The following is a 27,790-nucleotide window of genomic DNA, read 5'->3' as shown; positions in this document are numbered from 1 at the left end:
AGCCCTTGAATAGGGAAACAGACTAAACTCTGCTCCACGCTGCCTGACCGAGGCTAAGACAGGGTGCTCTGACTCTGCCTGGCCCCTGGCCCTCATCTCATTCCCTGAGGTGTCCCCTAGAAGTCTTTGACCTCTCCTGCAGTCTTGAGGATCACTGCTTTGGTAAAACCCCATACTTTCCTTAGTCAGTCCCTACCTTCGGACGTTCCAACAGTCTCCATTTTTAATATTGTAAATATGGCTCCCACAAATATCTTCGTACATAAAACTTTGTCTGGATTTTGGCTGGTTTTCTTAGGATAAGAAATGCTGAGTCAAGAGCAAATGAACATCTTTAAGACTCCTCATATATACTGCCCAACTTTTCTAGAAAGATTTACCAGTATATCATCCCATTAGGGGAGCATGATGTCCAAGGTTATTGATCTAAGCTGAGCCAGAGATTGTGGCTCAAAGACTTAGGAGGTATTTCATGGGGAAGGCCACCTTTTCATTTTACTTCCACTCTCTTCCTCTTAGTGAACCATCTTCACTCCCAAGTTTCCAGTCGTCCACTGGGAACTTCTACAGGGAAATCCCAAATGCACCCAAACCTAACCTGCCCTCGCTTATCTTAAAAGAGTGGTTTCGTTAGGGAATCTGGTTGGTTATCATCAACGGTTATCGGCTTGTCCCAGACGCACGTCGACCGGGTCAGAGAAGGGACGACGTGCGAGGCGCACAGGAGCTTTGGGAGGTTTGCGGGTGTATACGTAACAGCGCCTGCGCACCAACGCACAGGACGAAAGGGTGACGAACATTCGCCACCGGAGCTTCGCCAGCAGGCGGTGCCCGAAATACAGGTAACCGCGCCGGGCACAGAGACGCGATTCAGGTGATGCGAGCTCCGGACGTCGCGCACCAGAGCCCAGCTTTCGCGCCTTACGAGGCACAACTGCGCAGCCGCCAAAAGGTAGCCGGACCGCCAGGCGCGGACGGCGGGCGCGCGAGCGGGCGTAGTAGCGTTTCTGCGCACGCGCCCTTGGACGCGCGGGGGCGCGCGGCGTCTGGGAACAAGAAGGAAGCCGCGGGGAAGGGGTGGGGTTGAACCCGGCTCGCGCATGCGCGCACCATGCAAACCATTTGGCGGGTTTTCCTGGTTGCTCTGTTCTGTTCCAGTCATTGAGATGATCCGCGGTAGTCTTGAGGAAGCCGGACGTTCTCCCCAGAAGAGCGAGATAACGAGATTTCCTCCTCTTCCTTCCGGCGTTTGGGGGCTCCTCCCACATCCAAAAGAAGTGTTTCTCCGTGACTGACGCCGGGGGCCTTCTGACCGCCGGAGGCCTTGGGCCATTTGGTCCTCTTCCGTCTCGGTCTCCGTGAGGGGGAAAGGATCCGAGGAACCTCGTCCTGCCCATCAGCCTCCACGCCGTGAATTCCTTGAACTCAGGTCCGAGCTCGGTGGGCCGGGCCCCCGGCCTCCCCCTGGGTCACCATGAGTGTGTCCGCCCAGCGCCTGCTGGAAGAGTTGCAGATCTTCGACGTAGATTGCGAGGAGGCTCTGACCGAGAAATGTGAGTCCCTCGCCCCCGCCCCGGACCCCAGCCGAGGTCCACGCTCCCGCTCCGTGTTCCCAGTCCCCTAGAACCCAAAAGGGAACGCTTCCAAGTTTCCCCTTCCCTAGAGCAGACCTCTTGGTGGTTGGGAGACGACGTTTTAAACCAAATTTCGAGATTTGGGTTGTAGGGACTTCGAAACGTTTGCAGTGTACTGCTTGGATCCCAACTCAAGAATGAGGATGCGAAGCCCGACTTTAAATCAACGCAGTTCCAGAAAGGTGGAATTGGGACGGGCCAGGTTCAGACTAGGCCCGGTGGCACGAGTTGAGAAATTCTTTAAGCCCCCACAACAGAACAAGAGATGTGGGGGTTTTGAAATGTAACTTTTTATCCCTGGCTCCTCCCTTTCCAGCCTACACTTTAAACTTGGGCCGATCCATCATTTCTCATCAAAACTGTTGGTGGTCTGTGCAGATATGAACCCTTGAGGTGGATTCCCAGAATTGAACTTTAGCTTGTCAGCTGTTTGCAGAGGGAGAAACAGACAAGGAGACTGCTAGTCTGTGGACCCCCGTCTCCTCTCCTCAAGTCCGGTGCTCCCTCTTACTGGTCAGGCTCTGGGGCAGGAGGTGTTTGAAGCAGTGTCTTGGGAGACACAGAGTTCTCAGTTTTAGAATCAGGATGAATGTGCAGCTGCCTTAACTGTTCATCAACACTTGGAACTTCTTTTTTAATGTCTAAAACCAGAATGCAAACATAATTCACTTACCATGAGTTACCAAAATACTCCCAAGTTCTTCCACCCGGTGCATTTTTTTCCAAAATGGTAGTCCTTCCATCCCACAGAACTAGTTTGGCAGGGGTGTTGGACTTCTAGGCTTTTTTTTTTTTTTAAGATTTTATTTATTTATTTGAGAGAGAGAGAATGAGAGATAGCACGAGAGGGAAGAGGGTCAGAGGGAGAAGCAGACTCCCCGCCGAGCAGGGAGCCCGACGCGGGACTCTATCCCGGGACTCCAGGATCATGACCTGAGCCGAAGGCAGTCGCTTAACCAACGGAGCCACCCAGGCGCCCTGGACTTCTAGGCTTTTAATTCATAATCACTAACCTGAGTGGGACTTTAACTTTGCCACCTTCTCCTTTAACGTCCTTCTGTCCCCCTCAAAGCTGATGAACTTCTTGTCTCACCAAGAAAGTAGAAACAATTAGAAAACTTCCACCATTACTTCCTCGTACCTACCTCTCCTGCCCTCCCATTACAATGAATAAATTCTCCCTATTCCTAGCAAAATCCAAACCCTCCACTTGAGTCCTAAATCCCATTCCTTCTCGAACCTTCTTAAGAACATCACTCCAGTAATTCTAGCCTCTTACATATTTTCTATTTTTCTCACTATAAGAGTTTTTCTCCTAATAGCATAGAAGTGTGGTTCTTGCTCCACTTTTAAAATACTTTATTGAACCCAGTCCCCGGTTCCAGTTCTCTCCTCCCCAATTACAGCAAACCTCTTCAAAAGAGTTGTCTATATTTGTTGTCTTCAAATTTTTCCTCCTTCAGCCCATGTCAGTAAGCTTTTTCAGCCCCAGTGCTTCACTGAAATTGCTTCTCTCAAGGTCACCGGTGACCTTAAGCTAGCTAAACTCGTGGTGAATTTTCAGTCATCCGGAATTAGCATTTGACACCACTTGTCATGTCTTCTTTGAAACGCGTTTTTCTCCTAGCTTCTCAGACACCACGCCTAATTGTTCTTATCTTACTTGTCACCACTTCTCAGGCTCATCCTGAGTCCCAATACACACGCTTCCTTAGGGACTCTCACCTGGTCTCTCGGCTTTTCATCCCATGTGTTGCTGATGATTCCCAGGTGTATATTTTAGCCTGGACTACTTGCTAAACCACAAACTCATCTGTCCAACTGCTAGTTGGATTTGTAATTGGCACCTCAAACTCTGTATGTCTAACCAACTGAGCCACCCAGGCGCTCAAACTCTATGTCTAAAAACTAAGCTCCCGTATGTCCTCCCGCTCCTCAGTACTTCCTCCTGCTGTCTTCCCCACCCTTCTAGGTGCTTAGGCTGAAAACAGCATCATCCTTGACTCCTTTTTTTCTTCACCATCAGCAAATCCCACTGGCTTTACCCTCAGGATGCTTCCTATCTGAAGTCCAAGCACTTCTTCCCACCTCCACTGCCACCACCTAGATCCAAGCCACCATCATCTCTCACCTGCACTTTGCCGTGGTTCTCTTAATTGGTCCCCCTGATTCTGCCCATGCCCCCTTCGTTCTAAACTTAACACAGCATCCAGAGTGATCCTGTTCAGTGGAAGCTGGATCATGTTACTGTTCTGTCAGGTGCCCCCCTCTAGTGATTTTCTTTTCTTTTTTTTTTTTTAAGATTTTATTTATTTATTTATTTGACAGAGAGAGAGAGAGAGACAGCGAGAGAGGGAACACGAGCAGGGGGAGTGGGAGAGGGAGAAGCAGGCTTCTCACCGAGCAGGGAGCCCGACGTGGGGCTCAATCCCAGGACCCTGGGATCATGACCTGAGCCAAAGGCAGATGCTTAACGACTGAGCCACCCAGCTGCCCTCCTCTAGTGATTTTCTAAGTTGCTCAGAGTACTAACCAGGGTAATTATAGTGGCCAACAGTCTGCACTCCCTTTACCCTTGAACTCCTCTTCTGCCTCCTTCCTCACTATGTTCTAGCCATAGTAGCTTTGCTGATCTTGTTTCTGCCTCAGGATCTTTGCTTGAAAGCTCTTTCCCTAAAAACTGCAGGGCGCCTGGGTGGCTCAGTTGGTTAAGCGACTGCCTTCGGCTCAGGTCATGATCCCAGGGTCCTGGGATCCAGCCCCGCATCGGGCTCCCTGCTCAGTGGGAAGCCTGCTTCTCCCTCTCCCACATCCCCTGCTTGTGTTCCCTCTCTCACTATGTCTCTCTCTGTCAAATACATAAGTAAATAATCTTTAAAAAAAAAAAAAGATTTTATTTATTTGAGAGGGAGAGAGAGAGCAGGGGGAGGGAGGGGCGCCTGGGTGGCTCAGTTGGTTAACCGTCTGCCTTAGCCTCGGGTCATGATCCGAGAGCCCTGGGTTGAGCCCACATTGGGCTACCTGCTCGGCAAGGAGTCTGCTTCTCCCTCTGACTCTCCCCCCTCTCATGCTCTCTCTCTCTCAAATAAATAAAATCTTTAAAAAAAAAAGAGCAGGGGGAGGGAGAAGTAGACTTCCTGCAGAGCAAGGACCCTGACCTGGGGCTCAGTCTCAAGATGCTGGGATCATGACCTGAGCTGAAGGCAGATGCTTACCGGACTGAGCCACCCAGGCGCCCCCAGCTTTATTTTTCGACACAGCACATTTAACCATCTAACGTACCACAGATTTTACTTCCTTGTTGTCTGTCTCCTGTAGTAAGTTTCATGGAGACAAGGATTCTTCTCTGTGTTGTTCACTGCTATATTCTCATGCCTGGAACTGTGCCTGGGACTAGTGGGTGCTGAAAAAATATTGACTGAAGAAATCGAAGATTGTTTTCACCTTTCACTGGGAAAGCTGCAAGAAATGAACTGTGTTCTTACCTGTCCACTTTTCCTTCCTGCAGTGGCAGAGCTCTGCATTCTGTATGGACAGAACGAGGAGGGAATGGTAGCTGAGCTTATAGCCTTCTGCACCAGAACAGGGAAAGTTTGCCTCACCTCAGAGACCCTGAACTCTTTTGAGCATGAGGTAAGAACAAAATGTAAGGAAACTAATAATGAAATTCCCCATTTCTGCTCTTGAGGGGAGGCGTTGTGATGTATTGTGAGAAGAGTATGGGCTTTAGAAACAGATCTGGACTCTTGGTCCCAGTGTGCACTTGGGCAGGCTACATAATGTCTGTCCCTGAGCCTCCGTTTCCTCTTATGTTAGTGGTTCTAATAACCCATATTTTTTTTTATGGTTATTGTAAGAATTAAATGAGAGTGGATCTAAATCACCTAAAACTGTGTATGTCGAGTGGTAGGGCTTCAACAAATCATTGGTGGGGGTGTTAGATATAAGTGGTTGCAGACAGTCACAGGATAACTCTTCGTTTTTAGCCTGTCATGCATCATCTTAACTTAATTCTTACTTGGAGGAATTTTATGTATTAGATTATATTTTGAATGCCTGTTATTACCTCATGGCTGTGGAAAACACCTCCTCTGTTACTTGACTATGGAATAATATCTTCATTATCTTTTATTCCTCAGTGTCTGAGCAAAAAATTGTCCAGAGTGCCCAGGGATGGTGGGCACGTGGGAGCTAGAGACATTGTTTCCATCCAAGAGCTGTATCCTTTCCTGCTGTGGGTCTTTATATAAAGCCAGGGGCTATATTTGGTAATTTGTGTAATTTAAAAACAAATAATAAGAGTACCTACTATTCAGGGGTGCCTGGGTGGCTCAGTCATTAAGCGTCTGCCTTCAGCTCAGGTCATGATCCCAGGGTCCTGGGATCGAGCCCTGCATTGGGCTCCCTGCTCAGCGGGAAGCCTGCTTCTCCCTCTCCGCCTGCTTGTGTTCCCTCTCTCACGTTCTCTCTCTCTGTCAAACAAATAAAATAAAATCTTAAAAAAAAACTTTAAAAAAAAGTAGCTACTATTCAGGTTTCTTATTTAATCAACCCTTGCCTTAGATTTTGGGTAGAAGTCTTTTTCTTGAGCACTGTTTTTAGAATTGAAGTGGAGGAAGAAGAAGAGAGCCTCTTGAACTCTTACACCACACCCTCTAAGGTGAGTATATGTTTGGAGATTGCTTTCTATGAATAGCATTTTTTTTTTAATTCTAAAAACATTATTGCAACATTTGAAGTTCTGAGGGAGAGCAGTAGCACCCATATAGTTCCTACTATGTTTCCACTTACACATCTTCCTTTCCCATCACAGGCATAGCTGTGTTTATGTAATGGCAGTCCTTGTAACCATACACCTATCCTGCTTTTTTCAATTAGCATAAACATCATAAAAAGTTCGTAAATATGGTTTCTCCATAATTACTCTTCATAAAAGTTGCAAAGTGTTGTATAGGTGGAGGTACTATAATGGAATGATCCAGTTCCAGTGTTGGATCCCAGCATGAGGGGTAGGATAGGGTAGTGGAATAGTATTGCCCTCAAAGCCTGAGTCAACAGACCTAGGTGACCTTAGGTGAGTTGTTTCATCCCTCTGAACTGCAGTTTCCTTATCTCTGAAGTCCCGATGCTACTGGTCATTTACTGAGCAGCGGCTATGGGCCAGGCACTGTGCCCTGTACTAGCTGGGTGAGCAGTGGTGAAAGAAACAGGCATGGCTGGGCTCTGCCCTCAAGAAGCTCAAATTTGTAGAAATTCATAAACATGGAGTAAGCCTTAATTTTTCAAAGTCAAGTTACATTGTGAGAAAGAAGGTAAGTAGTTTAGGTGTGCCTGTGGAGAGCGGGAGAGCTAAAAACACGCACTGTGAAGTTGCTGACACAAGACAGGTGCACCTAATGTATTATGTGGACATACTGCAGTTTTTCTTGGCTTAAAATTGAAGAGACGTAAAATCAACGTTTGATTTTCCCCCTAGAGGTGCTCCTGTCCTAGAGCCCATATCTTACAAAAAAGTGCTTCCATTTTGGGGTTTGCTCAGGCCAGGGACCTCGGAGACCTCCCTGAGTCTTCCTTCTCTCTTACACTCCACATCCAACTCATCCACCAGTCCTGTCAGCCCTCCTTCTGGAATCCCAGCCCTCTCACCTTGTCCACTCACCACCAGGTCCCCAGCACCGTCATCTCCTGAATGAGCGGGACAGCTTCCTGTCCTGGCTTCTTTCTGCTTTGTCCACCTCTGAGCAATTCATATAGCAGCCACAGTGCGCCGTGCTCCTTTCAAATGCAAGTCAGGCCAGGTTTTTCTGCTCACAGCCCTCCACTTGCTCTCCCAGCTTCCCTGATAACATTCAGAAGGTGTGTGAGGGTCTGTCTGAGTTTGCCCTGCTCCCTTGTCCACTTCCCACTCCTCCTCTGCTGGTCTTGCTCTTCAGACACACCAGACATGCGTCCACCTCCTCTGTCCCCTGTCTGAGGGAACAAACCTGCCTACAAGAGCAAACCCCTCCTCTTTCCCTCCTTTTCTTCTCTTGCTTTACTTCTCCCTGTGGAACTTACTACCATGAGACAGGTTATATATTTCCTTGTTTGCTTCAGTCTGCCTCCTTATGTTAGAACAGAAGCTCCTTGAGGGCAGAGACGTTGCTGTGTTCGCCGCTGTTTTCCCAGAGCCTGACAGATTAATCATTGTTGAAGGGCAGACCTTCTGAATAAGAACGGTTGCTTGGCTCCCTAAGCAGCATCAACCAGGATTGTGGAACCTAGTGGGGCTGCCTCATGTTGATCTGATTGACAACCTCACAGGTCCAGAATTTGTGATTTGTCTGTATATCCAGAGTCGATCATGTTCTTGGGGACTGACTTGTGGTAATCCAGCTCTCAGTAGACTGACGCATAGGTCAGATGCAAATTTACTTGATTTCCTATGGAAGTATATGCCCCTCCCATGACGGAAATACCATCCTGAGGACTCCCATTCCTGCCACGAAGGTATTTAGGAGGCCCAGTTATGAATCACAGTTGGTGACCAGGGAATCAGAGTTAAGTGAGTCAGACTAAAATGAGCAAACAAGATGAAATACATGTCTGAAGCTCAGAGGAGATGCCACATGGGTCTGGCCTGGAGAAATGAAAAATACTTAGAACAGTACCTATCACATGGAAGCCGCTGGATCATCGTTAGGCCATACATCAGTGGCCTCCCGACAAAGTAGTCATGGGGCCGAACGTTGGCCTTTCCCTCACAAACAGTGACACAGCGAGGTTGCCAGGCCCTTGTGGGGTGTCCGAGGCAGGTGTACCTGTGTCATAGAGCCGAGTGTTCTGGTGGCCTTGCCTGATCATTATTAAATATTTGCCTGGTACAGTTGACAGCTACTCCCTTGCCTCCACACTCGTCATAAATCCCCTGGTGATAATTTGGCTTTCCACGTGTCCTGCCTGACATGGAGGGGATGTGTTAGCCTGCTGATTTGAAGTTCCCATGCCTCTAATGTTATATTTCTAGTACATTAATAAACTGGTAACCTGACCTATAATTTGGGTTTCTGTGTGGTATGAGAATGTGCTTACCCCAGGATATGAGAATATGGTATCCTCAGTCACTCTGTTTCTCACTGCAAATGAACAGGCATGCAGCATTAATAGCAAATCTCATGAGCATGGTGGGAGTGAGTGCATCCCTGAGAAGTATAACGAGTTGGCCTGTTGACACCATCGGGTTGTGCTGTGAGGGCTGAGGACAAGGGCCATGAAACTGCCCTGCCTCCCAATGTGCCATCCTCTTGCCATGTCCTGGGAGATGGACTGTCTTTGTCTGGAAATACTCCCACACAACCTTGGCCCTAGAGTTCGACAGCCCCTGTGGATTACAAGAGTCGTTTGAGAAAATATACCAAAACCGTAAAATCTTATCCATCCTTTGGCCCAGTATTTATCCCTAGTCAGAATCTCTCCTAAGGAAATAATCCAAATTATGGGAGAAGCTGTCTGCGTAAAGATGGGCATCTCAGCGTAATTTATAATCACCCAAAATTACAAGCATCCCGTACATCAAGCGGTAGAGAAGTAGTTATGTCAACTATTATGTATCAATTTATTCACAGCTACTAAAAAGGACAAAGGTTGTGAGGATGTGGGAAAACGTTCATAGTTAATATAGCGTGAAAAAAATCAGTATATGTAATATTCAAATAAAGGTTTACATTTAAACTAAGATTGTAAATATTAGAATTTATATATTTTTTGAGTTGGAAAAGTATGAAAATACCAGAAAGGAGTATTTAAAAATGGTTATTGTATAAGAGCAGTAGCATCAGGTTCTTTTTAAAACCTAGTTTCCGTCCCGGCTACTTGATGGTCTTTCTTGCATCTGTTCTCTTGTGTTTGTCCCCAGTTGTCACCAGCAGGCAACTGTGGTGGCATAACTTCGGTGCGCCGCCAGGAGGAGCCCGAGGGCAGGGAATCCTCTGCAGACCGGCTGGCCTCCTGATTGCGGTCCCGGCAAAGATCTTATCTCCGCCAGAGTCAGCTATCCTAGACTCTGGGGAGCAATAGATCTCTGAGCTGTGGGTCTCATCCTCCATCCTGGGCATACCTTTGGATTCTTGCTGATGAGCAAAAGCCAGAGAACAGAAGTGACCATCAGTGAGGCATTTGCTAAATAGACTAAGAGTTCAACCATGTTATCTGCCTGGAGTCATTCCTTTCTCTAATTTTGAAAACGTGCAGGGGACTTTGCCAAAATGAGTAGTAATGTGGTCCCATCCCTTCTCAGGAAAATGTGTCTGCGCAGGTCAAAACTCCCAGCTGTTCTAAAGCAAAGGGGTGGGGAAAGAAAGTGACCACGTGAACAGTTTGATAGGACAGATTGCCTGCTTGGCAGTCATTTCTGGGAAATGTCACTACTTTTTCATAATTGCCTTCAAAATCGGGACAAGATACCAATGGATTGGTGATAGCTGCTCAAGATTTCTATATGGGATTGTGCTTGGAGACGGGGCCTTAAGAAGGGAACCAGCCCAACCCTACATTGTGCCCTTCACTTGGGCACCGTGCTTTTCTTCCTAAGGGGCTCTACCCTCAGGTAGCAACGTGGGTCTACAGTGACTGGGATCTTGTTTTCTGTTTTGTTCCTAGGGTTCTCAGAAGCGAGCTATCACCACCCCAGAAACCCCCCTAACAAAAAGGACTGTGTCTACTTGGAGCCCCCATCAACTCCTCTCGCCATCAAGTTTCTCTCCAAGGTACAGATCAGAATGAATCCAGCTGCCGGACAGCTGGCCTGCCCTCCCCTTTCTGTGGTTGTCAGGGGGCTGACCCTCCAGAGTGACAGACTCAATACTGGTGGGTGTGTACCTCTGTGGTGCCTGACTTGAGAGCCTATTGCTCTCTGCCCTCCCTGCCTTCTCTTCCTGTGTGGAAAATTACCGTGTCTTCCAGTAGTTAAGGAAACTCACTTTCCACCCACTTTTCTGGGGCTCATTTCCTAGATCAGGAGCAGATATCTTCTCGGGAAAACAACTTGTCTGTTCAGAAGTCTACGAGTCTCAGGAGTCTTGCCAATAGAGACAAATAGGTTTCCACCTGCCTCTGTTAGTTTTGGTGTTGTTGGGTTTCTTCTTCTCCTTTTTCTTCTTTTTCTTCTCTTCATCTGTAGTATCTTTTTTTTTTTTTTTTTAGGATTTTACTTACATATTTGTCAGAGAGAGAGAGCACAAGCAGGGGGAGTGGCAGGCAGAGGAAGAAGCAGACTCCCCGCTGAGCAGGGAGCCTGACGCGGGGCTCGATCCCAGGACCCTGGGATCATGACCTGAGCCGAAGGCAGACGCTTAACAGCTGAGCCACCCAGGCGTCCCCAGTATGTATTTTTTAAAAAGAATAGCACGTATCTGTGTTCATCCTGTTGTATAACCTGCTTATTATTCCTCTCTCAGGTTACAACTAGTTTCTCAGAGTTTGCGTGTCGCTGTGAATCTACACAGACTTAATTGGCATTTTTATCCCTGCTGCCACCTCTGCACGTAAATCCACAAAGATCACATGTGATTTTTTTGAAATCCATAAATGACATGTCTCCTGTTAGAGAATTCCGTTGGCAAAGGCCCTGCCGAGTAGAAGAAAGTCTTGGTGCTGCCAGGTCAGGATGAGGCTAAGGACCCGTCACATTAACCATTTAGGGAAATAGGAACTGCCTGTACTGTGGATCCCTTGTAGACAGAGGAGAGCTTAAGATTGTCCAGCTCTGTCGCTTGAGAAAGGAGGTGACAGCAGTCACTCCAGGTGAGCGACCACAGGACTGGGAAGGACAGTTCCTCTAGTGTAGTCCACTGCTGCTTTCGGGAGTTCTCAAACTGGTTTGGGAGGCAAGCTTTCCAGACGTACAAAGGCATCTTTGAAACTTGATAGGTAGAGACGGTTCTCATCAGCTGAGCCAGCACTATGACAGCAGCTACACTCTCTAAATAAGCAGTCCCCCGAAGCATCACTGCACTAAAGGGCCAGCCGTAACCGCTGTCCCACAGAGCTATGGGGGGAGGAGCTCAGAGAAGCCGGCGGTACGCTGCCTCGGCATTTTTTAATGCACGCTGATAAAGCTGACATCAGAAACTGGTTTTGTAATTTATGAAAGTAACTTCTAAATTATTCAGGTAGAGGCAGCGCGGAGATCGAGATCGTTAATTGAGCTCATTTTCCATAGCCTCTGTGGGAAGAAGTTGCAGTATTACCCACATAAAACTGGTTCCTGCAAAGCTTCGGTGCCTAAAGCGCAGACTGTTTGAAAGCGACCTCTCTGCAAGCTGTGTTCCCATCCAGAGGATTAGAGGCCCGCACTGCCTTCCGAGGAGCTCGGCGATGTTCACGCTCTTGTTTACCAGGCAGCATGTGGAAATATGAGAACTTGTCAGTTGAGCCTCGGAGAATAGGAATGTTTGTTCACCAGCTGACTGAATTCATTACATCTCCACCTCCACACATACAGGGGAGAGCTGATGAATTCCTTTTAACTTCATTTTATTGTGGTATCTACCTTGAACTATGTTGTGAGGTACTGTAGAGGCACGGCAGTTTTGGGCTTATCCACAGCCAGGCTCTAGTGGTATTCTAATAAATGCTAAAAAAAAAAAAATCATTAAGAGGGACACCTGATTGGCTCAGTCGGTTAAGCATCTGCCGTTGCCTCAGGTCATGATCTCAGGGACCTAGGATCGAGCCCCGCATCAGGCTCCCTGCTCAGTGGAGAGTCTGCCTCTGCCCCTGCCCTTCCCCCGCTTGCGCGCGCTCTCTCTCTCTCTCTGTCTCACAAATAAATAAAAAATCTTTTAAAAAATTATAAGAAAGAAAAGAAAGTGGTACTTTAAACTCACTTCTTAATCCAGAGTTTGGTTTGGTTTTGCTTTGTTTAGTTGTAAGCTAGGAGAAAACCTTTTTAAAATATGTCTGTGTCTGGGGCGCCTGGGTGGCTCAGTTGGTTAAGTGACTGCCTTCGGCTCAGGTCATGATCCTGGAGTCCCAGGATCGAGTCCAGCATCAGGCTCCCTGCTTGGCGGGGAGTCTGCTTCTCCCTCTGACCTTCCCCCCCATCATGTACTCTCTCTCTCTCATTCTCTCTCTCAAATAAATAAATAAAATTAAAAAAAAATATGTCTTTGTCTCTAAACTTACCCTCATTCCTGAAATTCCTTAAAGGTCCGGGTATGTCCAACCCCATTAAGCTGATTAGATATAAAATGTGAGGCCAGCTTGACGTTTCTCCAGTCCCCATCTCCAAGGTAACCTCATTTGATTCGTCTCTCTCTTTAGATAGGAACACAGTAATGTGCATCTGTTTTGCTTCCAATCAGTGCTACTCCCTCTCAGAAATACAACTCGAGAAATAACCGAGGAGAAGTGGTTACCTCCTTCGGCTCAACACAAGGAGTGTCTTGGTCTGGAAGAGGAGGAGCCAGTAACATCAGCCTAAAGGTTTTGGGGGGTCCAGAGTCACTCACCGGGAGCTACAAGTCAATGTTTCAGAAGCTTCCAGATATTCGAGACGGTAATTGTTTTTCTCTTTGCGATTCTGGAAAATATAAAACCACCTAGAAGGGTGTGGAGTAGGTAACAAAGCTTCAGCTAGGCTGGTAGAACAAGTTCCGAGGTAGCCTTTGAATATAGAAGTTGGTAGATGTCCTCTGGGTACCCCTAGCAGTGGAAGGACATGAGGTGACACTCTCAGCAATTCTCCCATGTCACTTCGCTTCCCTAAAGAAAAAGCACATAACCATTTCCCAGTGACAGCCGTTTGAACTGTGTAGAGGAAGCCAGTGAAAGTCAGATATTTATGGTTTCTTCCTTATAAAGAATGGAAGACTCTCCACGTTGCACTTGACTCCCCCACAATGATGGCCAGAATGAAAGGAAGGCTGGGTTGTGGACATCCGTGCTGACTCTTGGGGATTATGCCACATGATCTGTGGCCAAATTTCAGCCACCAAGTATTGGGAGATTGGCTAAGGCTTTAGAAAGAGGTCCTGGGCACCCTGCTCCTTCTGTAAAATGACTGACTTCAATATTTTACGATGCGCTGTATCTTCTCTTGACAAGTGAAATGTCCTAAACACAGTACTTTTTCCCCTCTGGGCTTTCAGTTCTGACCTGTAAGATAGAGGAACTTGGCAGTGAACTCAAGGAACATTACAAGATTGAGGCTTTTACTCCTGTTCTGGTCCCAGCTCAAGTAAGAATTGTTCTAATAGTCCTTCCTAATTAATATTGTATTTTTAAACTGATGGTAAAAAGGCATCCTTGCTTCCTTTTTTACTTCTTGTCTACATTCTAGTTAGAACATCTGTCTTGGTCGGATTTGATAACATGGATCCTTCTGAAGAAAGACTGAGAAGTGCTCTCTGGTTTTGTGACCAGAGATGGTCATTTTCTTTGCACTTGGATTAGGGTCTTGCACATAAGCAAAGACTGAGGCCTTTTCCTTTTCAGTGGTGAGGCAGGTAGCCCCCTGGAGATTTCCCACAAATAGAAGTGTTCAGTGATCAGGATATGAGGACAACAGCAAGGACAAGATTTCCAGGAATGGTGACCCGTAGTCTCTCCCCTAGTTGGTCTCTGTCCTTATGGGTCAACTGTTGCCAGTAGTATCTTTAATTGTAGTTTAATCTGGCATATGTTCAAGTGCTTTCTCTCTGAAACATTTTTTAATCTAAGGGGAAATGTGTTCTAGAAGATTCCTTAAGGCACCTCTGTCATTGTTTGCATTCAGAGAAGATTGACCAGTTGGGGAAGAATGCAAAACCATGTCATATAAGGAAGTTTGGGAGGAATTGGGAGGAAGTAGTAGAGGGGAGGCAGGGATGCACGGTCTTGTGGGGAAAGATTAGACTTCCTCAGACTGCCCCCTGTAATGGGAACAGGACAGAGGAAGCCACAGGGAGAGAAATTTCAGCTCAATTTAAAGAAGAACTTTCTGTTAAGAGACAATATGGTGTGTGGTTAAGAATCTGGCTCTGGAGCCAAACTTCAAACCCAGGCTCGACCCACTCTTTGACCTTAACTAAATTACGTAACCTGTTACTGATTTTTCTCTTTTGTAAAGTGGGTCCAATAATAGTATCCACTTCACCATCATTGTGAGGATTAAACAAGTTAATCCACGTAAGCCTTTAGAACAATGCCTGGTATTCAGTAAGCTCGATAGATGTGAGCTATTAATGGTTGAAGCTATGCAGAGATGCAGTGGGCTGCCTTGGGGTACAGGGACCAAGTTTGCCTTCACTAGAGATGCCCAAGCTTAGATGACCACTTAGAGGGGCTCAAGCATTGGGTGGGTGGGCAGACCAGATGCCCTGAGAGTCACTGATGATACTTATTAATATGATGCCCCTGCCAAAAAAATCTTTCCTGCTTGGGATTTGCTTTGCTGTTCATCCTGTTGACCCCAGATTTTGAGCTCCTGTCCCCAAGACTGTCATTCGTATGTTACACCTTCGGTAGGAGCCTGTTACTCTGCTGGGCCAGATTGGCTGTGACACCAACGGGAAGCTGAACAGCAAGTCAGTGATTCTTGAAGGAGACCGGGAACATTCCTCGGGGGCTCAGATTCCAGTGAATTTATCTGAGCTCAAAGAATATTCTCTGTTTCCCGGACAGGTGAGACAGGTTGCATGCGTGCTGTTGGCTCTATAGCGTGTGTGGTGGGCGGCGGTAGGATGAGCGTTTCGTCGCTGGCTGCCTCCTACTTTCACGAGGTGTGGTGGGAGCACCGGCTCTAGAGCAGACAGCGGTGTGGGGGTTCCAGCTTTCCCTGAATGCTCTGACCTCAGCTCTGGGACCTGCTGCCCGGTTCAGCCTCCGGCTCCACCCCAGCAGGGTGTGTCACTCTGGCCAGGTCCCTTATCGTCTCGAAGTCAGCGTGTCTTCATCTCTGAAATGGGAATAATAATTCTTATGTCATAGGATTGTTACAAAAAATTAGGTCATCCGTATAGAGCAGTTATTATTACTAACACAACCCCCTTAATTTGTTTTCTAGAAAATACCGCCAAGTTTGTAATTATAAAATGAGATAGATGGACTTAGTACTTAATAGATTTTTTTTTTTTTTAAGTAAAGTACCCCCGACGTGGGGCTCAAACTCATGACCCCAAGATCAAGAATTGCATGTTCTCCCCACTGACCTGGCCAGGCGTCCCAGTACTTCTTTTTAACTATATCAAAATAGTTTTATTGCCGATCCCTTGTTCATCTCCCGTTCTGCTTCTTGTCCTTCAGGTTGTAGTTATGGAAGGAATCAACACAACTGGTAGAAGATTTATTGCCACCAAAGTCTACGAGGTACGATGGCAGTTGCCCTATCTTCCCTCCTGCTTTGCTGCAGACACAGTATGTGCCGTTCTGTCTGTCTGGAAACTCAGGAGAACCTATTTATTTGCTTCTCAATTCTCTACAGAATGGGAAGCTGCCTCTGGGCCCCCTTGCAAACCATTTCTGTAAAGGGCCGTACAGTAAATATTTGAGGCTTTACAGGCCATACGGTCTCTGTCACAATGACTCGGCCATTGTGGCTCAGAAGTGCCGTAGACAGCCTGCAAACCAATGAGTGTGGCTGGATTCGTGAAAGCAGGCAGAGTAGCCGGATCAGGCCTACAGGCCCTAGTTTACCTACGTCTGCTCTAGGCAGTAGTCCTCCACAGATTTGTGAGTAACGTGAGCAAAAGTAGCAGATTCCCTGCTCTCAGGTCCTTGCCCAGGATACTGGTACCTCAGGCACCTGTGTTCTCCCACCTTTTGCTGGGTGTTACGAGTTTAGCCATGACCTCCCATTACCAGGGTTTCTTTGCTGCTCTTGTGCCATATAGGTACCATCAGTTCTGTGCGCTTTTAGCTCCAGGGAGCAAGGCTGAGGCTGCTTTCTTCCTTTTGCCTCTCAGCCCTCCCCCACCACCCTCCCTCCCCACTTGCCGAAGCTTTGGTTCCCCACTCTCATTCAGGGCCCATCCCCACCTTTGTTTTAACCAAGAACTCAGTTTAGTTTTTCTCCTGTTTTTAAGGGCGTGCCACTTCCATTTTATCAGCCCACCAAAGAGGATGGAGGTAAGTTTGGGTTCAAGCATTGTTTTGCTCACAGTGAGGATGGTAGATGAGGGTCGTCCAGGTTCCTCAGGCCGCAAGAAAGCTGCCAAAGCCACCTGGGAGCTTCCCAGTGGAGGCAAGGGAGGACAGCGGATGGGTGGCTTCACAGGACCTTGGTGGTAGGCCAGGGTCTGAGCCCACTGAGAGTGACCACCTGGGTTCTGGCTACACGAGGCATGCCATCTGTATCCGGAAGTTACTTTATAAAAGGCAAAATAGGGGCGCCTGGGTGGCTCAGTTGTTAAGCGTCTGCCTTCAGCTCAGGTTATGATCCCAGGGTCCTGGGATCGAACCCCACATCGGGCTCCCTGTTCAGCGGGAAGCCTGCTTCTCCCTCTCCTACTCCCGCTGCTTCTGTTCCCTCTCTCGCTGGGTCTCTCTCTGTCAAGTAAATAAATAAAATCTTTAAAAAAAAATTAATAAATAAAAGGCAAAATAGGAATAGTTTCTTTCAATGCACTGTGGTGTCCTGGATGGGGATCCTAGAAGAGAAAAGGGACATTAGTGGAAAAGCTGGTGAACCCCAAATAGTTAGGAGTTAACAATAATAAGCCAGCATTAATTCCTTTGTTTTGTTTTTTGAAGATTGATTGACTGATTTTAGATAGAGAGCGTGCGCACGGGGTCGGGTCGGGGCAGGAGGCACGCCCTAACAGCTTGATCTCACGACCCTGGGATCATGACCTGAGCTGAAGTCAAGAGTCAGGCACTTGACCGACCGAACCACCCAGGTGCCCCTGGATTCATTTTGACAGGTGCACCCTAGTCAGGCAGGGCGCCGGCGTTTGGAGACGCTGGGGGAAGGGTATATATGCAAGAACTTGGTATTATCTTTGCAACTTTCCGACGTTCCTAAAGTTATTCCAAAATAAAAAGTTTATTAAAAAGTGAGACAAATTTCTGGGGCGCGTGGGTGGCTCAGTCGGTTAAGCGTCTGCCTCATCTTGAGTCATGATCTTAGGGTCCCCGTTCAGCGAGAGTCTGCTCCTCCCTCTCCCTCTGGCACTGCCCCTCTCCACTGCGCTCACGCCCTCGCTCTGTCAAATAAATAAAATCTTTCTTTAAAAAGTTAGACAAGGGCCCCTGGGGGGCTCAGTCGCGTCTGCCTTCGGCTCAGGTCATGGTCCCAGGGTCCTGGGGTCGAGTCCCGCATCGGGCTCCCGGCTCCCTGGAGAGCTGCTTCTCCCTCTCCCGCTCCCCCTGCTTGTGTTTCCCTCTCTCACTGTGTCTCTCCCTGTCAAATAAATAAATAAAATCTTAAAAAAAAAAAAAAAGAAAAGACAAATTTCTAAGGAACCTAGAGTTATCTGGTAACTAACCTAGGTGGGAAAGGACAAAAAGAAATTTTAACAGACTGCTTCAAAATAATTCAAAGCATTTTTGAAAGCAAAGCAGAAGACCGTTGAGGACTCGCAGTGAGATGGCCAACTCTAGGGTATTGTCGGCACCCCATGCACAGTAACAGTGTGTGATGAGGTCCTTCTTGGCAGAGACCTAGAATCAGGAATGAAATTTAGGAGTTTATGACATTGCACATTGCATTAGAAGGTCCGTGTTGCTGGCAACAAGAGGAGCATGGTGGTATTAGATCCGCTCCAGGTGGTGGGATGAAATTGACGCGGCTGAGATGCCCAGAGCCTGAGCTGTGTGCCAGGGAAGCCTGCAGAAGCAGTGGAATAAGTTATTAACATTTTTGACCTAGGTACTGAGCTAGAGACTAAGGGAGACACAGAATGAGAAGTGGGCCTTCCTCTCCTGGCACTTGCTTTCCTCCAGGGTTTACATCTCCTGTAGGCTCCTCAGAACCAGATTTAACTTTGTCCCCTGCCCTAGCACTGCATGAAACAGACTCTTCTCCCTGAACTCTTGATCTTGCTTCATGGTGTTACTGCTCTGGTGGACAAGTAACGGCCTCATCCCTGGGACGGGGGCGTAGGTTATTTTATATGGCAGCAGGAACTTCGCAGCTGTCCTTCAGTTAAGAATCCTGACATGAGGGATTATCCTGGATTGTCCAGGTGGGCCCAGTGTAATCACAGGGGTCTTTATAAGGGGGAGGGCAGAAGGATCCACATCAAAGATAGAAATGGTAGGCTGCTGGCTGGGAAGATGGAGGAGGGGTCATGAGCCAAGAAATGCAGGTGGCTTCTAAAAGCTGGAAAAGTCAAGGAAACCTCTCTCCTTGAGCCTCCAGAAGGAATGCAGCCCTGCCAAAACCTTGATTTTAGGACTTCTGAATTCCAGAACCATAATCATAAATACGTGTTTGTTTTCAGTCACTAAGGTTGAGATAATTTTTCATAGTAGCCATAGAAAACTAATACAACTACGTGATAAGTCAGAGATCTTTGGGTTTTGTTGGCGTAAGCTACAGAAACTGGTTCAGACTAACTTAAGAAAAAGAGAATTTGTTAGGGGAAATCCAGCTAGCTCACAGCAAGGATAGGGAGCTAGAAATGCAGACTCAGAAGCAGATAAGGACCTCACAACTCTAGGTGTCCAGCTAGCAGGAATTCCCCAACTATCTCATCCAGTTACCTCTGGCTGGAATACATCAGCTCCACCCTTTTTTCTGTTCTTAAATGATTCACCTCGAGATTCCATTACCAGGGAGGAGAGTGTGGACGGCTCAAACTGGTCACACGCCTGCCTCTTAGCTAGGGGACGACAGTGCACCTGATTTATAACCCCCCAGACTGCCTTGTGGAGGAGAGGGCTGGCTCTCCCAAAGGAAAGCCAATTCTTTGAGAAAAAAGGCAGTGCAGACAGTTGGCCAAACATCACACCTCCCTACCCCTCACACAGGAATCCCAGGCCAAGCCTCACACCCAGCCCATCTTTGTGGACTCCTCACCAGACCACGTTCTCCAGTCACACTGGAACACAGATGTTCCCTCAAACCACACACTCTCCAGGACCCTGTCTTGCCCTTGCTCCTGGGAAATTCTACTTACAAGCATAAGCAAAGTGAAACAAACCAGTCACAGAAAGATAAATAGTGTATGATTCCACTTATGTGGGATACTTAGAGTAGCCAGAATCCTAGAGACAGACAATAGAATGGTGGTGGCCAGGGCCTGGGGGAGGGGGAGCTCATGTTTAATGGGGACGAGTTTCGGTTTGACAGGAGGAAAAGAGTTCTGGGAATGGATGGCGGTGATGATTGCACAGCATTCTGTATTTATTTAATGCCACTGAAATGTGTGCTTAAAAATGGTTACGATGGTAAATTTTGTGTTTGTGTTTCATCACAATAAAAATAACTAGGGGAAAGGCATGAGCAAATCTCACCTTGATCAGGTCTTTCCTGATTGCTGCATTCTCCCATTGCTCAGTGTGCTGCTAGCAAACAGCCTGTCACTCCCTAGTTATTCGCATACTTCCCTGTCTCTAGCAGCTGATGGAGTATTCTTTGAGGATGGGGATGAGATCTTGGATTCCCAGCATTGTACACTTAGGGAGACTCTTAATTAATTGAATCCTGTGGCATTTTTCCCTAATTGCCCTTTCTCCCACCATCCCATTATCTTTTAATCAACACTTTGTGATCCTTTCTGTCTTAGATTTTGAGCAACACGTGGTCCTGGTGGCCTGTGGGCCATACACCACATCCGACAGCATCACCTACGACCCTCTGCTCGATCTGATTGCCACCATCAACCGTGATCAGCCTGATGTCTGCATCCTGGTAGGAAGCCCTCCTGGGGCAGCTTCACTGGGGGAGGCACCAATGGGAAAACTGGGGAGGGGACCTTAGAAAAAGATCCAGGAGCGCCTGGGGGGCTCAGTCAGTTAAGTGTCTGACTCGGTTTCAGCTCAGGTCACAATTTCACGGTCATGGGATCAAGTCCCGAGTCAGGCTCCACACTGAGCATGGAGTCTGCTTCAGGTTCTCTCTCCCTCGCTCTCTGCTCCTCTCTTTCTCTTTCTCTCCCTCTCCCTCTCCCTCTCTCTCAAATAAAGTTTTTTTAAAAAAGCTCAGTGTTGTAGGAGGCAGTACACCTGGTTAGGGGGCCTTGGCGGCCTCCCTCCATCCAGGATCACAGCCTTTGCCTGTGATATTGGCTGGGTACTCCCACCCCGTCTGCCACCTGGAGGGACAGATGAGCCCTGGGCAGAGAACCGCCAGGAGAGGGTGTGTGAAGGCACTCACGGACCCGAGTGGTTCTGATACCTTTGTTTCTCTTATTTGCAGTTTGGACCTTTCCTGGACGCTAAGCACGAACAGGTGGAGGTAAGTGACGGGGACCAAGAAGGAAAAGTGCCCGATACCTGCATCGAGTTGAGCCCTCGCTCCTGTTTCCATATTTTGGACTTTATGCTGCATTTGTAACAAACCTAAATTAATCCCTGTGGCTAATCAGAAAAACACTGTAGCAGGGTATTTTTGTAAATATTTGAAGGCTTCATGTCATCAGAATACAAGGCCATTTGGAAGCTGGGGGAGGGAAGTGCACATCCGTGAATCTGGTGTCCCCCATGAGGCTCGGTGCTAAGGCACGAGCCCCCTCACACAGGCGCAGGTGTCTGTGGCTCCGGGACCCATGTCTTACTGTCCTTTGATGCAGAAAACACGAAAGGCCCTTCTCAGGACATCTCTGTGGTCGAGAGTCAGTGCCTCCCACCCTCTATCTCAGGATATTGTGCCTTCCATAGAAAGGATTGCAGAATGCTCTTGCTTTTAGTCTTTCAGCTTACATTCTAGAGGATGAATTCCTCCGCCATCCCCTTTCCTGTCCCCAAACAGAGTCTGCTCCTTGAGGACAGAGACCATGAACAGGTGTCTTTCATCGTACTCTGTCCTCCCGCTCCTCGCCCAACAGGTGGCCCCCGGGGTCGTTCAGCACGCTAGGCCAGTGAATAAAGGCCAGCGTCTGCTCTCTGAATCGGTCTCCTTCCTTCTCTTGCAGAACTGCCTGCTCACAAGTCCGTTTGAAGATATTTTCAAGCAGTGCCTGCGGACAATTATTGAAGGAACGCACAGGTCAGAATTCAGACTGTTGGACAGAACCTCGCGCTAGCCGGTCTCTCCGGGGCAGGAAGGAATGGCAGCTCGTGTCCCTTGATCCTTGTGAACTCCAGAGATCAGATCCTCCTCTTGACTCCCAAGTGCACTGACGCCGGGTTAAGAGGCGTCTCTGAAATACAGAGACAAACACGCTTGACAGGAAAAGGCTGCGAAGACTTTCGCTCTTCCCTTGCTTGCCTTTACTTCCTTCCTTTTCTCATTCCCTTTTGTATAAACTCCTGTTCCCTGGGAATCTTCCCAGCTGATTCTGAGAAGTGTTTGATGAGTTCCCCAGTGAAATCCCTGGGGGCCCCAAACATCTCGATGCTTGAGTGATTGTTTTGGGGTGAGCCCAGGTCCTTCCCCAGAGTCAGAGCTGCCCCACGTTTCACGGGACACTGCAGATGGACGGCCGAGCAGGCCGTGGTAGAAACTTGGGGGTGCAGAGAGGAGATCTTGGATCCTTGCCATAGACCAAGGGGCAGGAACTGTGAGGAGAGATGTGCAATTCTAATTTGAGAGAAAAGGCACTATTCCAGGAAGAGTCTCGAACTACAAGTAGGAAGTTATTCAGGAAGCTAACATCCTCACTTCCTGCCTCTCTTCCTCCAGGGCCGGGGTTTGAAAGGAATTGGTATAGGTGATGGATCTCCTCCTCTAGGGATTTGCTTGCCTGCGGCTGAGCTCATAGAAAATAAACATTCCTGAGGCTAAGCTTTTCAAAACAAGTCTATAACAAAGGTGGTTCTTAAAATCTTCCGCCCATTCGCTGTGAGAACTGATCCCAGAGTCGATTAGTCGTAATACTACCTTTTTGTATCAGCAGCAGGGCCGGTCTGGCAGGCCTCGGGGACTGGGGAGAAGCACCCCCTAACTTACCTGGGAGTCAGGGGACTCAGCCTGCGCCTGGATCTGCCCCTTCCCCACTCCCCCCACCCAAATGAAGTTAATCCAAGTGCCTCTTGCCTCCCACGCTGTCGTTTGTCGTGACGCAGGCCAGACCTGGGGAGCACCTAGTGCCCTCAGAGATACTCCTCCCCACCCCAAGTGCCAGGAGCAGGGCTGGTGTCCGTGTTGGGTTGGGCCCCCTGGGGATGGCAGGGACCTCAAAGCTATGCCCCAGCAGGCGGGGTGCTCTCAGTGCGACATTGGGTTCTGTTTTTGGTTCCTCGCCCCATGTGGTGGTGACAGCAGTGGGACAAACAAAGAACAAACTGGGCATTGTTACTGTGCCCAGCGCTGCCAGGCACTTTCTTCTGCAGCCAGTGTGCGCCTCAGGGCAGGAGGAGCCGCCCTGCCCTCCCCAAAACAGTATATAAGCGGTCCGTGCTGGGGGGGAGGGGTTATTTTTATTCCTGAGAGATCAGACGTGCAGAGCACAAAGCTGATTTATCAGTAAAAGCCAGAACTCGAGGAAGTGCCCTGTCCACAGAGCAGCAGAGCCGCAGAGGGAGCGGCTGTGGGGACCCTCCCACCGTGATGCACGAGGTTGTGCAATGCTCAGCATAGTTGGAATTTTCTTTCAGATCCCTCCCCCTACAGCCACTTCATAGCCATGAGCAGGAGGGCTGTTTCCTCCTTAACCATTGCCCTTCCAGCACCTTCGCTGAAACAGCGGCTCCACCCCTTTAACCGTGGCCAGCGGCACCTCCGCCCTTTGTGTCCATCACAGACTGAGCCTGTGGGGTCTGGAGCACGGCTAATCCCGGGTGGGTCAGCCTTGGCTTTGGGTACCGATCATGTACTTCTCGGTGTCACAGGGACTGTAACTAATGTGCAAAGTGGTCTCAAGATCCTGGTTTTCTGTTGCACAAGTCTCAGTTCACACTCTGAGCAGGTATGACAGAGAAGTGACAGATGTGACAACAGTCACCAGTACCTTTATCCCATGGGAAAGGCAGCTTCGGAGCTGTCCCTGCGTCTGGGAAGACCATAGTTTTCAAGCAAGAGAGGGAGCTGACAGCGAGCGCTGGTGGGGGGTTTTAAACATACCCTCAAAGGGACACTGCGCCTGTGTGGTTTGTAATAGGCCCCTCTGCCGAGCACAGCTGAGGGAACCAAGGAAACGGGATTTTTTTTTTTCCTTTCCTCTTGTGTGTGGCTGAGGATAAACAGTTGGGTCCTTGAGTTAAAGGTTTTTCTTCACTTACATGTACCGTAGAGATTCCCCTTCTGCCTCCATCAAAGGAAATCTGTTTTTCCTGTTGCTGTTAAAATAGTCCTGTCACTCTTGCAAGACAGTCTGCTGAGAAAAACTTGGGGCATCGCTTCCCTATGCGAGAGGGAAGGGCCTCAGAGAGAGGCCAGGTGCACTCTTCCCCATCCCTCGGAAGGTTTGTCTGTCTGTTGTTCTAAGTTGGACCCAGTGTTCCGGTAGGAGGCTGAGGTTTGACCCTCTACGCGAGAAGGCAGTGTGAGGGTGCGGTCATGGCTGGTCTCTCCCTGGGCAAGAGCCCCCCGTCAGGGAGACCAATGCCTGTACGCCCCATCTGTGTGCATAGTGTGAAGTCAGAACTTTGGTTTCGTATCTGGCTGCACGTCTCTGGTTCTTTGGTCAGAACCTTGTCTTTCTAGATTTTTCTATTTCCCAATTTCTGCTCCCCCTTTCCTACCAAACAGTCCCATCCTCTCCCCGGTGGAACACCCCATGGAGCCAGGCAGGACAAAGCACATCCCGGGTGACCTGAGCCTCATTGAGGTAGATGTGTGGAAGTGAGAACAAGGTGTCTTTTGCTCTCAGTGTCCCATGGGAAACAGCGCCTCTCCTTATAGAATTCAGTTCGGAAATTCCTCCCTGGGTGGAGGCTCTTGTCTCAAGCCCTGACATTTTCAGTCTGTCGTCCAGCTGTTCTAACTCGACTGCGCTCATTTTTCTCCCTCTTCTGATGGTTTTTGGATGAAGTAGCTCTGGCTCCCACCTCGTCTTTGTCCCATCCGTGAGGGACGTGCACCGCGAGCCCGTGTACCCACAGCCACCTTTCAACTACTCCGATCTGCCTCGAGATGACAGAAAGGTACCACATCCCCGCTCTGGCCCCTGAGTGGAGGGTGGAGAATCCTTCTGGGTGCATGGATAGGGCCTGAATCTTAAGCATCTTTCTTTAACAGACGTATTTATGATTTACTGTCCATTGGTTTGGCCCCCCTTTCGGTGGTCTTTCCTCCCCTGGGAGCCCCCCCCCCCCCACTTTCATGGGAAAGAAGGTTCTAGCTTTGGTGCACAAATGCTTGTCTCACCCCTTCTTGTTTTAGCGAGTGCAGTTCGTGTCTGAGCCCTGCAGCCTCTCCGTAAATGGAGTGATCTTTGGCCTGACGTCCACAGATCTGCTGTTCCACATGGGAGCCGAGGAGATCAGTAGGTGGGAAGCAGTTCTGGTCCAGCAAGCAGGACGCTGGCTCTCTGGACCCTGGGCCTTTCTTCCACCAAGAAAATCAAGGGGCTGCTTGGCAGAGCCTTGACTGGGAAGTCCTTAGAGCAGCCCTTTGTGCCAGACCCTTTGGCCATTCGAGTTTCTCTGTTCCCACCCGGAGCAACGGGATGCATCTGTTTCTGCTAGCGCTTGTCTGTACAGCGTTGGAGACCCTGAAGAACCATGGCCGTGTGTCTTTGCGCTTTGTTTCTAATCCTAGAAGTTCATCTCCTTTTCTTCACCTCCCACACTCGCGACCTAAACAGGAGTGGGTGTCCCTGCTCCTAGAGGATGAACTGCCGAGCTACTCAGCAGGGCGTCGGTCTGCAGAGAATCAGACCTAGCCTGCCTGCTGCTGCAGGTCCGGCAGTTCCCCCATCGCCAAGAGGAGTGTGAAGCAATGCGCGTGTTAGGGGAGATGGGTGTGTGCTTGTTGGCTGAGGTCTGAGGGGCAAGGGTCACCCTGACAACACACTCACTGCATGCTGCTGCACTCCTTGCACATTCTTTTTTTTTTTTTTTTTAAGATTTTATTTATTTGACAGAGAGATAGCACAAGTAGGCAGAGTGGCAGGCAGAGGGAGAGGGAGAAGCAGGCTCACCGATGAGCAGGGAGCCTGACGTGGGGCCCGATCCCAGGACCCTGGGATCATGACCTGAGCCAAAGGCAGCCGCCCAACCAACAGAGCCACCCAGGTGCCCACTCCTTGCACATTCTTGCACACTGCAGTTTTAGCCAACAGCCTGCTGTGGTCTTGATCACCTGGGATGCCCGCTCTTTCCCGTCGCAACCCGGTGGCCTGCTCCCCTTCTCAGGTGGGAACAGACCGAGCTCTTTGTCGGGGGGTCTTTTGACTTCCCCAGAGGTACCCTCTCATCACTGTGTGTGCTCGCCGGTTTATCGAATCCTCAGGTTCTCCCCAAAGAGACAACAGAAGCTGAGAAACCAGGCTCTGCATTCCATTTCTTGCTTCTCTTGCTTTCCCAGTGCTTCCGGAACTTCAGACAGACTCAGTCGAATCCTCAAGCACATCCTGACCCAGAGGAGGTGAGCTCACTCGTGGGAATATCTGACCAGGACGAGTGTTCTTTGGGGTCTGGTGCTCTGACAGGTTTGATTGCGAGCACCTTCCTTGGGGCACTACCAGGGAACTACCCCCTGTGATGACGAGCCTGCCTTCTGTCCCCCAAACACAGGGAGGAACAGGAGAGACAGTCTGTGAAAGCTCGGAGACCATGTGGGAAGAGGGGACCCCGGCTCAGTCACTGCTTACTGTTTCTCTCCGTCTCTCTAGCTACTACCCGCTCTACCCTCCCCAGGAAGACATGGCCATTGACTATGAGAATTTCTACACCTATGCGCAGCTACCTGTCACCCCGGATGTCTTCATTATCCCATCAGAGCTGAAATACTTTGTGAAGGTAGGTTTGAAGTCTGCTTTTTCCCAGAAATGCCAGGACCCATCTGACTTTCCCTTCTAGACCACTGATCCTCATTCCTCATGTGGGGACAGTGGCCTCATTTCTTTGGGAGAGGTGGTAAAGGACTAGAAAACGAATATTAGTAAAACATTTAAGTAAAAGCCATCCCCCTGCTCCCCTGGGAGTCCCAGGGGCGGGTAGGAAGGCCCTCAAACAGTGGTTGTCACGTAGGGGCCATGTCAGGGTGACCTGGGAACATTTCGCACATGCACTTGCCTGCCCCCCTCCACCAAATTCAGATGTGATCTCCATGGGGGCTCAGCCTTGAGAACTTGGAAGAAGCTCTTGGTCATTCTCATCTCTGCCACCCGAGGCCCTGCCCACCTGGGGTGGGTCCCTCACGGGGGATCCACCCAACCCGTAGCCCTCTTGCCAAATCAGAGCCAGTTCAATCTCAAAAGGTAAAACTGTGTTCCTGTGTTGGAAAACAATAACCAGGTCAGGTTTGTCTCCCAAGTTGGGGAACGGATTGTTACCCTCCTTCATTCCGCTTCAGAGGCTTAAAAGGAATTCAGGGTTTTCCGATAATAAGTTAACAGATTAGACTTGAGATGTGTTCAGTTGCCTTCCTTTCCATTTTATCAACCCCTCTCTGGGGTCTGACTCTTAGATGATTCCAGCTTTCTCACATCGGCCCCTTTCCTCTCCCCAGGATGTCCTCGGCTGTGTCTGTGTGAATCCCGGGCGCCTCACCAAAGGGCAGGTGGGGGGCACCTTTGGCCGACTCTTCCTCAGGAGGCAGCAGGCCGCGGGCGGGGAGGGGAGGCGGAGTCCGTGCACTGCCGTCCAGGTGGTCCGGATCTGAGGCCTGGGTGCTTTGTTGCCCCCCGTCATGCGGCGCTCACAGACGTCTGAGAGCCCGGGAGTGGCCCTCTGACAGGAGCCCAGCCGTTGAGAGGTAGAGGGGAGGCTGCGGGGCGCAGGCCCAGCGGGCGAGGCCTCATGCAGCTGGACCCTGACCCTGAGTCGATCTGCTCTGGAAGAAAGCTGTTGTCGTGGACACGCGAGGAGTCCAGGGCGAACTGGCTGTGGATGCAGCATGCTCGGAAAAGGCAAGAAGACTTTGTGATTTTTCTACATGAATCAGACACAGGAACAACTTTTGGAGAAATAAAAGTAAATTCTGAGGGTGA

The 27,790-nt window shown here is 49.0% G+C and overlaps 1 protein-coding gene across 2 annotated transcripts; it reads left to right on the top strand.

Annotated features, from left to right (window-relative positions):
- The first annotated feature begins 769 nt into the window (after positions 1-769).
- Positions 770-27,790, top strand: POLA2 (DNA polymerase alpha 2, accessory subunit). 2 transcript variants are annotated; one of them, XM_028118239.1, is made up of 19 exons: positions 770-842; positions 1,159-1,553; positions 5,143-5,267; positions 5,774-5,853; positions 6,237-6,294; positions 10,272-10,378; positions 12,977-13,170; positions 13,763-13,851; positions 15,120-15,275; positions 15,897-15,959; positions 16,676-16,718; positions 20,321-20,445; positions 20,953-20,991; positions 21,668-21,741; positions 24,671-24,779; positions 25,018-25,124; positions 26,164-26,223; positions 26,471-26,597; positions 27,310-27,790. In XM_028118239.1, exons 2-19 carry the CDS (start codon positions 1,475-1,477, stop codon positions 27,460-27,462), a joined length of 1,788 nt encoding a protein of 595 aa, XP_027974040.1. In that variant the 5' UTR covers positions 770-842; positions 1,159-1,474; the 3' UTR covers positions 27,463-27,790. The 2 variants fall into 2 exon arrangements, with proteins under 2 accessions (XP_027974040.1, XP_027974039.1); XM_028118238.1 differs by having other exon boundaries at positions 786-952.

The sequence above is a fragment of the Eumetopias jubatus genome, unplaced genomic scaffold (assembly GCF_037043125.1).
Source record: "Eumetopias jubatus isolate StellerSeaLion01/CBP00866 unplaced genomic scaffold, mEumJub1_p1.0 scaffold_13, whole genome shotgun sequence".
Lineage (NCBI taxonomy): Eukaryota > Metazoa > Chordata > Mammalia > Carnivora > Otariidae > Eumetopias > Eumetopias jubatus.
The sequence above is the reverse complement of the archived record's forward strand: the minus strand, read 5'-3'. Positions and strand labels throughout refer to the sequence as shown.

Bases quoted from the DNA above. Each gene is read 5' to 3' on its own strand.
- POLA2 (XM_028118239.1), top strand. From the start codon at position 1,475: ATGAGTGTGTCCGCCCAGCGCCTGCTGGAAGAGTTGCAGATCTTCGAC. The intron at 1,554-5,142 runs GTGAGTCCCTCG...TCCTTCCTGCAG, and splicing joins GGAGGCTCTGACCGAGAAAT to TGGCAGAGCTCTGCATTCTG. The intron at 5,268-5,773 runs GTAAGAACAAAA...TTTATTCCTCAG, and splicing joins TGAACTCTTTTGAGCATGAG to TGTCTGAGCAAAAAATTGTC.